The sequence below is a fragment of the Bombus vancouverensis genome, unplaced genomic scaffold, assembly GCF_051014615.1.
Source record: "Bombus vancouverensis nearcticus unplaced genomic scaffold, iyBomVanc1_principal scaffold0049, whole genome shotgun sequence".
NCBI lineage: Eukaryota > Metazoa > Arthropoda > Insecta > Hymenoptera > Apidae > Bombus > Bombus vancouverensis.
Genome location: NW_027468940.1, coordinates 77262 through 92762, shown reverse-complemented (window position 1 = coordinate 92762; position 15501 = coordinate 77262). Strand labels below are relative to the sequence as shown.

Sequence of the window (15501 nt, the reverse complement as noted above, 5' to 3'; positions counted from 1 at the left end):
AAATGAGATTATTGGCAATAAGGTGCGAGCGACGCCCTTACAAGACAAGGTGTCGGTGGAGATAAAGGAAGTGGGTCCGCTGGTGAGTAAGGAGGAGCTCGTGGAATCCTTGTAGAAAGAGCTTAAAATCATAGATATCGGGGAACTGGAAGTTATGGCGATGAGAAGGGCGCCGTGGGGCACGCAATCAGCGATCGTTGTTCTGCCAAAAGCGTACATCGATAAAGGCGGCGACAATATTAAGATTAGGACGGGCCTAACAATAGCCACAGTCAGGGTGTTGCCCATTGTGACAAAGTGCTATAGATGTCACATGTTCGGGTATACTTCAAACAAGTGTAAGGCTGTGAGCCCCGGAAGGGAGGTCTGTAGGAAGTGCGGAGGAAGGGGTCCCTTCCCACACGATAGCAGCGTGCCCAAATTTACCGTGCTGCGCGATATGTAGCAAGGAGACGGGTGTTAGGTTTGACCATGTGACGGGGTCCCTGACGTGCCCCGGTTACAGGAGAATGTTACGACAGGGAAGACAAGGGAGGAGATGAAAATCCTCCAGATTAACCTAAACAGATGTAGGATGGCGCAGGATCTAATGTGCCAGAACGCGATCGAGGCCAGACCGGATGTGGTAATATCCGAACCGTACAGGCAGCTACCTTACTGGTATAACGATACTAAGGGTGCTGCGTCGATTTGGGTCACGCAAAAAAACGAGCACCGAATGAAACGCTTTTCTACAGGAAGGACGGGCTAGTGGGTATTGGTGTAGGTGATATCCTCTGTTTCAGTGGTTATTGCTCCCCCAATATCAAGATTGAGGAATACATGACGTACATAAACAAGCTTGCATCGGAGATAAGGAAAGGTGTAAGCAGAAACAAGAAAGTGATTGTGGCTGGCGACTTCAACGCTAAGTCCATGTGCTGGGGAGGACAAACCACGGACAAGCGAGGAAGAATTTTGATGGAACCCTGTGCGGTTACGGCGTGTTCCCTATAATGCTGGACGATAAATGCACGTTTTATAGGAATGGAAGGACGAGTTGCCCTGACATAATCAGTGCAACAAACATGGTTAACGACCTCCACGTAAGGAACAAGGTTTTAAATGCTTTCACAGCATTGGATCACCTATACATATCTCATACGTTTAAAACGAGGACCGTAAGTGATCGAACTAAATTTTTTAAATATGTGACGAAGGGTCTTGCACCCGACATATTTTTAGCTAAATTTGACGAGATCGCTAACGTACAGAATTTTAATACGACGGACGACGCGGACAAGGCTTAACTGCTGCAGAAATGTATGGTGGAAACTTGTGACAAGATACTGAAGAAGGTGAGCTGTACGACAAACAAGAAGTACAGCAATCACTGGTGGAATGAGACGATCGCAGAACTGAGAACTCAGGATCACAAAGCATTGAGGAAAATAACTAGAGCAAGGAGGAAGGAGGACAGTGGGATCAAAGCCCTTATTAGTAACTATAAGGGGCTAAGAAGGCAGCTGAAGAAAAAAATAGCTGGAAGTAAAAAGAGAGCCTGGGCCGGATTCTGTGAGATACTAGAAAGGGACCCGTGGGGAAAGCCGTATCGCACGATTATGAATAGATGTGGCAAGAAAGGGCTTCCAAATGACATGCCTGTTAACAAGGTGAAAGAAATTTTAAAAGGCTTGTTCATTATTGGACGCAGATCGGAGCTAAGGGAGGTCGAAGAGCATGACAGGGAGGATATCACCTATAACATGAAGCAGCTTGAGGACGAAGATGTTAAGGAAATCATTGGAAGAATAAATGGAAAGAAGGCGGTGGGAATAGATGGGGTCCCAGGTGATATTGTTAAGCTGCTAGTAAACAACCGAACAGAGCTTATCACTAAGGTGATTAACAGTATTACGGACTCTGGTAGGATCCTGGGATGCTGTAAAACAGCGAGAGTAATATTGCCCAGTAAACCGGGTAGGGAACCTAAGCTCCCTAATGCATACCGCCCAATAAGCGTACTTCCGGCCTTGAGGAAAGTGTGGGAGAAATGTCTCAAGTTGATTATCGAACGATGTATGGGGGTGGACTCATTTCATAGGGGACAATATGGGTTCAGGAGAAGAAGGAGTACAGTGGACGCGATTACACAGGTGATTAAATTCGCGTCATGATTGACACGAATAGGAAATTTGGCAAGCACATTGCCTCGGTGTGCGATAAAGCGGGCATCAAGATAGGAGCATTACGAGCAATCTTACCGAATATTAAGGGTCCGCCTGGTTTGGCAAGAAGGCTATACTACAGCGTGTGGGAATCCATAATAGCATACGGTGCGCCTGTGTGGGCTGATGCGATGAAGTACGAGAAAAACAAGATCATAAAAAGGGCTCAACGAACTGCCCTGTGCATCACATCCACGGCCTACCGCACCGTATCCCTCGCTGCGCTTTGTGTATTGACCGGGAACTTACCAATCTACATTAAAGTGCGAATGTTGAAGGGGATATATGAGAGAAAGAATATCTATAAGACCCTAGCTGTTGGAGAGGAGGTGATTGAGAGGCATGCGGAAAAGAAAGAAGATCTGGAAGAAGTAAAGAAGAAGGCCTCAACGGAGTGCCAGGCGGAATGAAGCATGTATAATAAGGATAATGTGACCAGGAGATTAATAAGTAATGCGACCATATTCGCCAGGAATAGAAGAGACATCGATCACTTCACGATGCAAATGCACACGGGACACGGCATCTTCAACAGCTACCGTAAGAGGATCGGTAAGGAGGTCGACACGAAGTGTTGGGACTGTGGAGACCCGAATGATGACGCCGAGCATGTCTTATTTGCGTGCCCTAAATGGATCGACAGAAGAATCGAGTTGGAGAACTTCTTGGGTGTCAGGATAAGCGTGGGCAACTTGGTGGACACTGTAGTCACCAGGAATGAATACTGGAGGAAGTTCAGAGAGTTCTGTAAGGGCATATTGAGATATAGAAGGGATATGGAGAAGGCGATGGAGTCAGCGAATAGGAGGGGCGGCACCAGTACGCGACGATAATATGCGGCGACCCGGTTCAGGACAACTCTGATGAATGCTGATCGGCTCTGCTGGCGTTGTCCGTGTCTAATAAATCAGAGGAAAGAGGAGGGGTTTTTAGTGGGTATGACGATGTCATCTGGAGTCTCACATAACCTGGTAACGCGGGTCACTGGGTATGCGTAAATGCATTTTCTCCTCCTCGCGCGCGTAAAAAAAAAAAAGAAAAAAAGGCGGCCCCGGGTTAAAGCTGCATCCGAAGTTTCTTGGACGTATCGAGTGGTAAAAGTCCTGCGAAATGACCGGTACATAGTGCAGCGAGAGGGCGAGCACGAAAGGCCACGTACAACTTCCACGGCAGCCGATCACATGAAGTGGTGGAATGTTGACGATAGTGATGTAAGTACGAGCAGCGATGATGAGCACATCTGAGGGCAGATGTGATTGTCAGGAAAGGCCGAATGTAATATCGTAAAGCAATTTAAATTAGAGGTCGGTTGAAATTAGAAAAAACCGTGTACGTCGTCCTTCTGTGGCTCGTTTACATTTAAGAGCGCCTATGTGACTAAAGTCACCTAGTTCTTACAGAGATGTGAGAAAAACATCAAACAACGTTAAATCAGAAAGACGGTTTCCTGTTTCAAAGTGGGACGACCGGAAGGTCAGAGTTTACAATTATTTACATAAAACTTGCGAATATCTTCTCATTTTATAAACCTTTATGTATAAAAACTCTATCCACGTTAAATCTATCTCTTTTTATAGAAACTTAATATAGAAAGTTAGTTTTCTGGATAGAAAAATTAAAACTTTAAGTAAATTCCTGTACAACGCGCAATCTACTGCGTCCCGGATACGAATGATGAGTGAACATTATCGAACTCTACGACGACCGCTTACATAGTGACGACGACGGATTAGTATTGCTCAGTGATGGGCTACGCTTCGAGCCTATAGGCGGTATCTTTACGCAATCACTGTGTAAAAGTCATTTCGTGGCATGCCCCCCTCACTCCTGCGCCAACCATTTACTCAGCCCCACAGGACCTAAAAGTAGGCCACCGTCCTGTTGTTACCATCCTGTAAAAGTAGGTCCTGTTTTGCGAACAAGTTTTCAGGACAGGAAAAGAAAGAAAAGACAATATCGTATAAAAGTACCGCTTTTGAGCGGCTTAAATTAAATTATAAACTGTAATGTTAAAAATGTAAACCCAACACAAAATATGGTATGACTACGTCGTACCGTCGCGTAGCGGTACTTTTACCAAAACCACTTTCAAACTGAAATTCGTTGTTTATTGTGACATATATAATTTATATTTTTCTTGGGCAATAAACATTATATATATCGGAGATGAGAGGACACCGGGGCTTTCCCCTTGGAATTCTTCGGAAAACCATCAATATTTTAGTCTCTATAATTTAACTCGATTCTAATTGCCTGAGGTTTATGATCGTGAGCTTGGACTCTAGGCGACAACAAGTCGCTGAACGTTTTTACCTAACATAGGGATGGAGAAATTCTATAGCTCTCCTTAAAAAAAATAGTTGTAGTGGCAAGCGACAGTAAACATTCCAACGGTTTCTGTTCCGTGGCTCGCCACACAAAGACCCTATTTCTTCGGGCAAGATGATTACCAGATGTCGATGCATCTCCACAGTACATGTTCAGCTAGCCTGAGGACCCGTCTTTATTCTAACAGTCCCTAAATCTACCACCTGCTATGGGAAGATACAGGAAATCTGCATTTCTCACGAACGATGCTTCTCAAGCGCGGTTGGCATCCTTCTTCAACCACCAACATAGAAATTAACCAATTAACAGCAACGTCACTTGTCCTCACTTTCCGGACGAAGGCTTTTCTCGACGAATCCGATGATCTCGTATCCTTAGACACGCCCCATTATAGTTCTCTGCAGCATCGTCGCGACGGAAAGTCATTCTCTCGTGAGGTCGCATTAGCGAGTTACACAGCATCTTTACGTTCGGTGAATATTCTACGTTTTAACAGAGAGTTAGTTCAGTAATACTTGTACCGTAGACAAGCAAGTTGAGTACAACTTGGACTTTGGAAGAAAGCGCATTTTTGTTATTCCGTTAACCGCGGTTTCTTTATTGAACCTAAGATCATTGTCATTAGCGTCTCGAGTATCTAATTATCACGACTATTTATCAAATTCTGTAATAATTATATTTGCACTAGTAAATATCTTCTCTATTGCATAACAACAATGTCTAATCCAAATGAAGATTCGCTTCACGCCCCTAACCTTAATCATAATGTGAACCCGACATATATGTCGGAGATAAGAGGACACCGGCGCCTTCCCTCTGAAACCTCGGGAAAATCCATAAAAACATTGTAATTAATATCTACAGTTGTAATTAAACGATTTGCCGTCATTCTACCCAATTGTATTTGTTTGAGACTTGTGACAATGAGCTTGGGCTCAAGGCGACAATTAGTCGCCGAACGTAGCCGCGGTCAACGGGACGAACCCTCCGTCTAACAAAAGCATTGAGTAACCCTATAGCTCTCCTTAAAAGAAAGATTTGTAGCGGCACGTGGCATTAAACATTCCAACGGTTTCTGTCCCGTAGCTCGACACACGCAGACCCTATTCTTCGAGTAAGATCATTGCCAGATGTCGATGCGTCTCCGCAGTACATGTTCGGCTAGCCCGAGGGCCCGTTATAAATCTTAAGGTTTAGTTAACTAAAGTCCTTCAAACAGACAAACAGTCTTTGTCCCAACTACGGGAAGATAGGGGAGACATATTTTTCAACGAGCGGCGTTTCCCACTAGCAACTTTCCCTCGAGGGCGGCTAGCATCTTTTTCTAACCACCGATATGGAGATTGACCAATTAGCAGCAACGTCAATTTCCCTTACTTCCTAAACGAAGGCTTTCCTCGACGAATCCGATGATCTCGTGTCCTTAGACACACCCCATTATAGTTTTCCTCTGTGGCATCATCGGGACGGGAAAGTCATTCTCTCGCGCGATCTCATTGATTAAAGAGTAGCATCTTCGCGATCAGTGATTATTTCACGTTTTACTAACAAAGGATCAGACTTAGACTTTGTGAGTACGTTCTTTTGTCATCCCGTTGGCCACGGATTCGTTATTGAGCCTGAGACCATCGTCACTAGTGTCGCGAGTGCCAAACCGCCGTGATCAATTGTCAAGACTGTAATAATTCTATCATTGGAATAAACTACACCTGTGTGTACCGTACCAATGGCTAATTCTCGTGAAGATTCATTTGACGCCCACAACCCTACTCCCAGTGCTAATCCGACATATATATATATGTAAATTCTATAGAGTTTAGAATACTAGCCGACGGTTTGACTTTCCCTGTGTTTACTGCAAGTCGGTCGAACGATATAAATAGAGAGGGACGGGGACTTAGGATAGAGAATAAAACAGGACTTCGAGAAGCGAAGATTGAACAAAGAAAAAAAGAAAAAGAAGCAAGTTAAGAGCTAGAAGGAGAAAGAGAAGAGGGATTAGAAGCGAAGAGTTCTGTGGAGATACGGAAGAAGACTTAGAAAATCGATTCTTGAGTTTTCACGAATCGATCGCCTCATTTCCAAAAACATTTCGTTACATATACATATATGTCGGGTAAGCGTTAGGTTTAGAGGCGTGTCGGAGCGGTCTAGGATGGGTGACCGCTCCGTGAGGTGTTGACGAAAGAAGGAAGGAGGCGCACCGAAGCCATTTTTCCGGGAACATCCAAGGAGCACGAGGCAGGCAGAAGCCCCCGGGACGCAGGACTACCCTGGGAAAACACCGATGGATCTGATATTTCTTATAGTCGGGTGGCGGCTGGCCGGTGCCCGCGACACTAGCCAGTTCGCCGATCCGGTGCGGAAATTTCGGAGAAGTTGGTGGCCCCCACGGAGTCCTGTGAGCATCCCGACGGATCTGATATTCTCTCATAGACGGATGGCAGCTGGCGGTGTCCGCGGCACCTGCCAGTGCGCCGATCCGGTGCGGAGAATTTTCGGAGAAGTTAGTGGGCCCCACGCCTGCCAAGACCACGTCGAACCAGGAAGAGGCGTCAGGGGACGGGGTCCCAGGATGACGCAGCAGGAGCGAGGCGCTGGGGGGCGTGGTTCCCCCCCAGCGGTCCAAGAAGAGCAGGACGCCTCCCTTCGACAAAGAAGGAGAGATAGACGCCCGGGGGCAACCGGAGTAATTCGGGAGAGATCCCGGGTGCATCTCGACTCAGGCGTCAGGACAGGCCACCGTGGAGGTTTTAGCCGGTAAGAATCCGGCACTACCCAGCGCCCTCTCCCCGGAGGGGCGCGGGGTGCCTATGAAGGTTTCCTCCACGAAAAAAAAAAAAAAAAAAAAAAGGTTTAGAGGCGTGTAACGAATCTTTATTCGGACTAGCCATCGTTGTTGTACAATAGAGATTATATTTACTGGTATAAATATTGATTTTTACAAAGTTTGACAAATAACCGTGGTGATTAAACACTCGAGATATTAAAGACAATGTTCTTAGGTTCAATAACGAATCCACGGTCAACCGGGTAACTCTTTGTCAAACGTAGAATATATTTTGAAGCACAAAGTAACGTTTGCTGTGACGCTTGGTATAATACCGCACGTAAAGACGATGTGCAAACTCTCCAAGGTGATCGCAAGAATAAAAGACTGATGGAAATTTTCCTCTCCTTACGATCGCGTTTGTTCGTTGCATATTGGCCGGGGATATCAACAAAATTCCAGCCGCCGTTGCTAGGCAGACCCGCGTAGAGCCGACATTGCTCCTGCCCGGGGTTTGATTGTTAATACAACATGTGTCCCACAATATTGGCACTTCTCTGTTAGGCAAGAACGTTCATCGCGTCACCGTGGCTACGTTCGGCGACCAGTTGTGTCACCTCGAGGCCAAGCCAGTGTCACAAATCTCGGCCAAACATAATCGGATTTGTGAAGGATTGGTCGATGAATGGTTGAGTGAAATAACGAGAGCGAAATATTGCTGTCTCAGTCCGTCAAATATATTGTAGTATCGTGGAAATTAAGATATAAATTTTTTCCTGATTACTTACAATTTATTAATAATGAATTGAATATACAGGTATTAATTGGACAGAGAACGATGTTTGTTTAACTGAAACTAAATGCGATGCTCGTATCTATCTCAAATAACTTTACAGTTACTTGGCAACTCTCGTCACAACGAATCTAACACGCGCGCGCGCGCACACACACACACACACACACTCTCTCTCTCTCTCTCCCTCTCTCCCTCCCTCCCTCCCTCCCTCCCTCCCTCTTTAGCAACTCTGACACTCGATCAATTCTCTCAACTCTACTCTCCGACGTCTCGATCAACTCTGACTCTCGCAATCCACTCACTTTTCAACTCGCATACTCTGACCTCTCGTTGTTTATTGTTTTTCTCACATCACTGTAAGAACTACGTGACTTTAGTCACATAAGCGCTCTTAAATGTAAACGAAACACAGAAAGACGACGTACACGGCTTTTTCTAATTTCAACCGACCTCTAATTCAAATTACTTTACGATAATACAATATTGTGAGTAAATAAATAAATAAATAACTAAATTATTCACAGCCTAATTCGCGAATCGTTGGTACAAATACAAGTCGCGGAATAAATACTCGATAAATACTCGGAGAAACTCTGCAGATACACTTCGATACTCGTTTATACTCGTTGATGCTCTTCGATACTGTTCGATACTCTCTCGCTCTCGATCGCGTCCGTTCATTTATACTGGTCGGGAAAGAACCGGAAAATTCGAATTCGTCTACGTTTGACGGTTGCATGTAGCGGCGACGTTATTTTGCCCGGAGTTTATTTGTTCTTACATTACTTGTAACCTAACGGTCTTGATACTCCGAGGCAAAACAACAACAGGATTTGAATTGTCCTCTGACTCGTGTGCCGCTACAGATTGAATCATAACAACTACCTCTAAGTTTTATTATTTAAGTATAGCTATAATAAATAATTTAGACTAAAGTATTGGGGATCTTCCCAAAAATTCCAAAAGAAAGGCCCCGATGTTCTTTCATCTCCGACATATACGAGGTAGTTGGTAACTGGTGGTACAAGCTTAAGGGTGGTGATTCTACGCGAAAAAAGGAGTCGAAAATGTAGAATAAAAATTTTCTTTTTTAATTTTTTTTTTAATTTTTCCATCGAGACAACGATCTACAGTGAGATTCGTTATAACGAGACGTGATAAAGTGCACGCGTACCGAGCGAAAATTCAAAGTCGATTTTCTCGAAAACAAAGCCTCAAACGAAAAATTTTTATTCTATTTTTCGACTTCTTTTTTCGCGTAGAATCACCCCCTTTCCGCTTGTACAATGATTTTAATATCGAAAATAGCGATTATTATACTGCGAATATTTATATGAATACGTTATGTTAGAATATATGAAACATAAGGTCCTGTGAAATACGGTCAACAAACGATAAACAATTTTACACGAAGAAAAACAAGAAAAATATAAAGAATAACAGGCTTTGTTTTCAAGAAAATTGATCTTGGAAATATGTTTGAAACATGTAAATTCGGTTAGTTACCGACTAGGCAGACGGAAGTTACTTTACATGCAAAAATAAGTGAAAAATGGGAATAAAATCTGTTCACTGTTCGACACGTATCTAATTTTGCAACCTTCGATAGGCGATTCTTGTAGATTTTTGCAAGCTACACTCGAATTTGTAAACCGTTTTTTCTTTATAACTCACAATTTTCGAAAAAATCAATTTTGAAGAGAATTGCAAATTTTCAACTTTGGAAATATTTTACGTTATTATAGTAGCAGCTATTGAGTTAGGGTTGAGACGAAAAAATTCTGTGGACTCTCCCGAATAAAATGATACGTATTGTTATTGCATTGTGAACATTTAAACAAGTCTAAATAATAATTAGAGCGAAAAGGTATCTCAAACGCAACATTTCTTCTTACATTTCTTAGTTTATTGAAAAAGCTAAAGGTCTAGGAGAAAACCTAACCACAATACGCGATGCAACAAATATTTCTGCTAAGGCAAGCATCATCTACCGCATTTCATTGTCATTGGCACCTCGAGTATCTAATTACCACGATTACTTGTCAAATTCTGTAATAATCATATTTGTACTAGTAAATATCTTCTCTATTGCATAACAACAATGTCTAATCCAGGTGAAGATTCGTTACACGCCCCTGACCCTAATCATGAATCTGCATTGTACTGCACATAAAAATTAATTCAACGATTCCGCATGACTAGATTGAGCTAAATTTTTATGTATTCAAGAATGTAAAACACACATGAAATATATTCAAAGCGTACGTAATGTAGATATTTTTGCATATTTTGTTATATTTAAGCATAAATTAATATTTCAAAACATAAGGAAAGCTAATAATAAGTGAGTTATCGTGCGCCAATATATTTCATAACAAAATAACTCTGATTCATAGATACTTGTTGACACGTTTTCAAACTCTCCTGCTAGTTATATTTTTCTCGCCTTTATACATCTTTTAACACTTGTATTAATTACCACATATACTGCTGCGAATAATTATAAACTCAACCCTATTTTCAGTTTTTTTATGATACTAAAACAAAAATTGAAAGAATCGTTTGTATAATTTCGTATTACAATATAAAACAAAACTGAAGATAGAACAAACAAAAATTGTTTCCTTTCGAACTCTGGAAAAACTTAAATTTCCTCTTAAAATTGTGTTCTTGGCTGTGAAACAATTCAATGATAATTTTGTTATCCTTTTATTTAATATTCAGTGGATTTTCCTTTATTTTTTATTGCTTCTATCAATCTGTGAGGTACACTATACACTGATTTATTAAAAAAACAGGAGAGATATTATCCAAAGAAATTATTGCCTTTTTTTTAGAATTTAATGTATATATTAATTTATAAGTTAATATATGTATTAAAGAATGATATTGTCGCACTCAAATGGAGAGATTCGTGAGATTTATCAACAAAGCTCACTCCCATCATGGTACCAAGTACAAGAAATATTCGTTGCTGCTTTTACGAGGCAACAGTCATCTGGAAGATTGAAACTACTAGCTGCTCTTGCATACAATAAAGTATAGCGGATCAAATGTTTTCTTATGCCACTACAATTAGAAAAGGGCTCAAACGATACTGGAAACTTGACATTCAGTTTCTTCTGGGAATTACAGAAAAACGCTTTAATAGTTTACAAGATTACGATAAAGAAGAATACAAATAGAAAATTTAGGGAATTATTAGTTATGAAAATATTAGGGCTGATTGATAATGTAATGAAATCTTCTGTTTAACGTAGATATCATAATATTGTCATCCGAAAAAGTGCTTCTGGACTGTTGAGGTTATCTGATAGAGGAACGCGTGGATAAATTTCTAATAGAAATATATATTGAAGTAAGCTTAAGTACAGGTATAGTATATGCTGATCCAGATGATGAATTTAGCAGTGTTACATTACAATAGAATATAATAGGGAGCACGTTGATACATTGACAGCAATGGGCGTTACCAAAACATTAATCTTGGTATGTAACTAGTTGTAAGTTACAAGAAACAGCAATAAAAATCTACTTATAGCTCTTTTGTTTCTAGACCTTGTGACCCAAAAACAACATTTATATTCAAGGACACAATAATATGGACCTCTCCTTTTCGTTAATTTTTTTGCTTCACTAAGTTCTATTTTCACAGTAACAGCTGTGTCCAGGTCACGAGTATACAGAAGAAAAAGAAGTAGAGTTTTTCTAGAAGTAAATACTTCATCATAGACAAAACATTACATTGTAAATAATTTTTAAATAAGCCGTGTTTCTATATTACTTTTATAACAGTTTAATAGTCTTATTATTGTTGAGGATTGTGGATCTTAGTTGCCGAAATAAGCATATAGCAACACTCACATTACACATAGAAATGATATTAAAATAGTTTCATATTTATTTAATATGTGATTTACAAGATATTCGTAGATACACACTAAACGTGTCTCAGCACTCTTTTTGTCTCACAATCATTTTCTCCGTTCTTTTGTTCTACGAGACGCTGCGCACGCACATACTTGCACACACACTCATACTCACATATATGTGTTAAGGAAATTCGAGGATTTGGAAATACAAATAATTGACTATATTTCACACACAACAGCTATACATCTATATTACACTCTGAAGAACGTCTTGCACGCACGCTTGTCGCCAACCGACTATCCTGGATTCTTCTAACATCTGGCAACAGTCTTTTGTCTCCACTAAGGCCTTGACGCCCTCTGACCCTTACACACACACTCTCATGTACAGTGTAAATGTATCACTTCCCGAACAGTAAGAAACAAGAAATTCTGACAGTGAAATAAATAAAAAAACAGAAAAAGATAAAACAGATAATAGGAAACTACAACGGAACAAAGAAAGCTCAAGAAAGTAGACAGTTACAACTAAAATGGCAGAGGAAAGAAACACAAGAGGAAAATTAGAAAAACACATCATAAACAGCAAAATGGCAACAAAAGACAAAGAATAGATAACAACAAGTATAAACAAAGGAAATATAGTTGTGAACACAGGGAATAAGGCATGAAATTTGAAATCCTGAAAAAGATAGATATGTTTAGGGAAATGAGAAATATGAAAGACAAATTAAAGAAGATAAGAAAGGCAAATAATATATTTAGTTACACCTAATACAAGATGTTAAGCTAGAGAAAAATAACAAGAGATAAGGAAACAAGATGGATAGAAGAAGAAGAAAACTTGGAAGTACAAGATAAGATAGATGAACTCAAAGGGATGACGATAAATTAAAAGTGATAAATGAAGCGGGATATATTCAAAAGATAAAAACAAAACACCATTAAAAGTTGTAACAGTTATACTTTCAGACCAGAAGAATAAGATCAGAGTATAAGTAAATGAAAAGATATGGAACATTTGAGGACTATATATATCTAAGATATCTTTATATCTAAGATATAGCATTGCAAAGAAAGGACAAGAGACGGAGACGCATCGACATCTGGCAATCATCTTGCTTGAAGAATAGGGTCTGCGTGTGGCGAGCCACGGGACAGAAAAATTCGGAAGAGTTAATATGAATAATAAATAAGCTGAGTGCGTGTTCTTCATCCTTTTATAGTCGACACTACTTTAACTTTAATAATTAGCACCGTGAGCTTCGTTCGACTCACCGCTACTCTTCGCATCACGTTCCGCGCTAGGTTCATATTTATTCTCTTGCACAAGTTGCTACTTGCACTGATGGTTACTACGATATTGCGACGACGAGCGGTGGCGGCGGTATCGGACAGATGGTGGAAGTTCCTGGAAAAAGGAAGAGGGGCGTCGGCATCAACAGCAATATCAATACCAATACCAATACTAATGCCGCATTCACCGTCACTACTACCGGCTCGGGATCGCTGGAGTCGATGGCGCAAATCAAACTTGGTACGATCGATATGACGACCGCCGACATTGGAACTGAAATTACCAGAGAGATGGAGGAGGTCGGGAGGATTGCCTCCATCTTGAAAAGTCTTAAAGGCAGCTGTATGCGTAGATTGAAGCTTCAGCAGCGTACGGTCGTCCCATTTTATCTCGGCACTGCGGGCAGTCTTTAGCTTTCTCAACAGCAAGAACAATATCTCCACGACAGCGATAGAGAAACGGAGAGCGTGTGCGTGAGCGTGTGTGTGTGTGTGTGTTAATTAACATCTGTTTAATCCATTTATTATTAATAAACTAATTATAATAGTCTACGATACTACAATATATTTAAATCATTGACTTTATGTATATCTGTATCAAAAAACTGTATCAAAATCTTTTACGTATATATTGAAATCATTGACGTTGATGTATATATTAAAAATCATCCTATATAGACATATAAAGTGATTCAGATGATATGGGAAGTACGTAAGCCGATTCACCACAATAAAACGAGGAGAATGGTTTATATAAACATATGCCCAATATAACCGGGGTTTCGAATGGCAGCTTATTTTTTGTTGTAGCATGTAATTTTTTACGTTGTTTGAGTATCATGTAAACATTGTGTTATAGATAGAGCCATTAACATACAAGCTACATTCACTGAATCAGAGTCTGTATGGGAAACGATTTTCGAATCGCCGTTTGCTTGAGAGGAAAATGTTACAAATAATAAACGAGCGTTTTCGAAATACCCGTTCTTAGAGGAAGCTTACAACAAAAGGAAATGCGCGTGTCGGTAAAAGTGTTAGACAAGAACGAGGTTAAGAAGTACGAGGGGGGGAGGGAGAACAAGAGGAAAGTAAAAAGTGATATGCAACTTGGTAGAGGTTCAGAAGAAAAGTCTGAGGAAATTGTGAAAGGAAAATGTCTGACATAAAATGTGATGATTAAGAAAAGAGTAGGGCATGAAACATGTTATATAAAATATATCTTATATGTTCTATTTTGGTTCATATATATGTCGGAGATAAAAGAACATCGGTGCCTTCCCTTTGGAACTTCAGGAAAATCCCTTAACACCGTAATCTAGATTCTATCATAGGCATAATTAAACAATTGTCGTCTTTTAATCCGATTGTATTTGTTCGAGATTTGTAATAATGAGCTTGAGCTCGAGGCGACAGCCAGTCGCCGAACGTAGCTGCGATCAGGGGATGAACGCTTTGTCTAACAAAGGTATGGAGTAATTCTATAGCTCTCCTTAAAAGAAATATTTGTGGCGGCACGCGACAGTAAACATTCCAACGGTTTCTGTCCCCTGGCTCGCCACACGCAGACCCTATTTTTCGAGTAAGATGATTGCCAGATGTCGATGCGTCTCCGCAGTACATGTTCAGCTAGCCTGAGGAGCCGCTATAAATCTTAGGATTTAGTTAACTAAAGTCCTTCAAACAAACAGTCTTTGTCCCAGCTACGAGAAGATAGGAGAGACCTATTTTTCAACGAACGGCGTCTCCAACTAGCAACATTCCCTCGAGGGCGGCTAGCATCTTTTTCTAACCACCAATATGGAAATTGACCAATTAGCAGCAACGTCAATTTCCCTTACTTTCTGAACGAAGGCTATCCTCGACGAATCCGATGATCTAGTGTCCTTAGACACACCCCATCATAGTTTTTCTCTGTGGCATCATCGGGACGGAAATTCATTCTTTCTTGCGATCTCATCGACGAAAAGAGTAACCCCATACGACCAGTGAATATTACGCGTTTTATTAACAAAGAGTCCGACTTAGATTTTGTGAGCCCGTACATCTACTATCCCGTTGACCGCGGATTCGTTATTGCACTTAGGATCATTGTCATTAGTTTCTCGAGTATCTAATTACCACGGTTACTTGTCCGATTCTATAATAATCGCAGTTGCACTAGTCAATGTCTTCCCTATTGCACAACGACAATGTGTAATCCAAATGAAGATTCGTTTCACGCCCCTAACCCTA

The 15501-nt window shown here is 40.9% G+C and overlaps 1 protein-coding gene across 1 annotated transcript; it reads left to right on the top strand.

The window, feature by feature from the left end:
- Positions 1–574: 574 nt before the first annotated feature.
- Positions 575–2617, top strand: LOC143304699 (uncharacterized). The gene is made up of 5 exons (XM_076627211.1): positions 575–660; positions 738–944; positions 1025–1160; positions 1299–2095; positions 2170–2617. Exons 1-5 carry the CDS (start codon positions 575–577, stop codon positions 2615–2617), a joined length of 1674 nt encoding a protein of 557 aa, XP_076483326.1.
- The last annotated feature ends 12884 nt before the right edge of the window (positions 2618–15501 follow it).

Excerpts from the sequence above, each read along its gene's own strand:
- LOC143304699 (XM_076627211.1), top strand. The coding sequence starts at position 575 with ATGGCGCAGGATCTAATGTGCCAGAACGCGATCGAGGCCAGACCGGAT. Across the intron at positions 661-737 it reads TACAGGCAGCTACCTTACTG|GAAGGACGGGCTAGTGGGTA; the intron begins GTATAACGATAC and ends GCTTTTCTACAG. Across the intron at positions 2,096-2,169 it reads TTTCATAGGGGACAATATGG|GAAATTTGGCAAGCACATTG; the intron begins GTTCAGGAGAAG and ends TGACACGAATAG.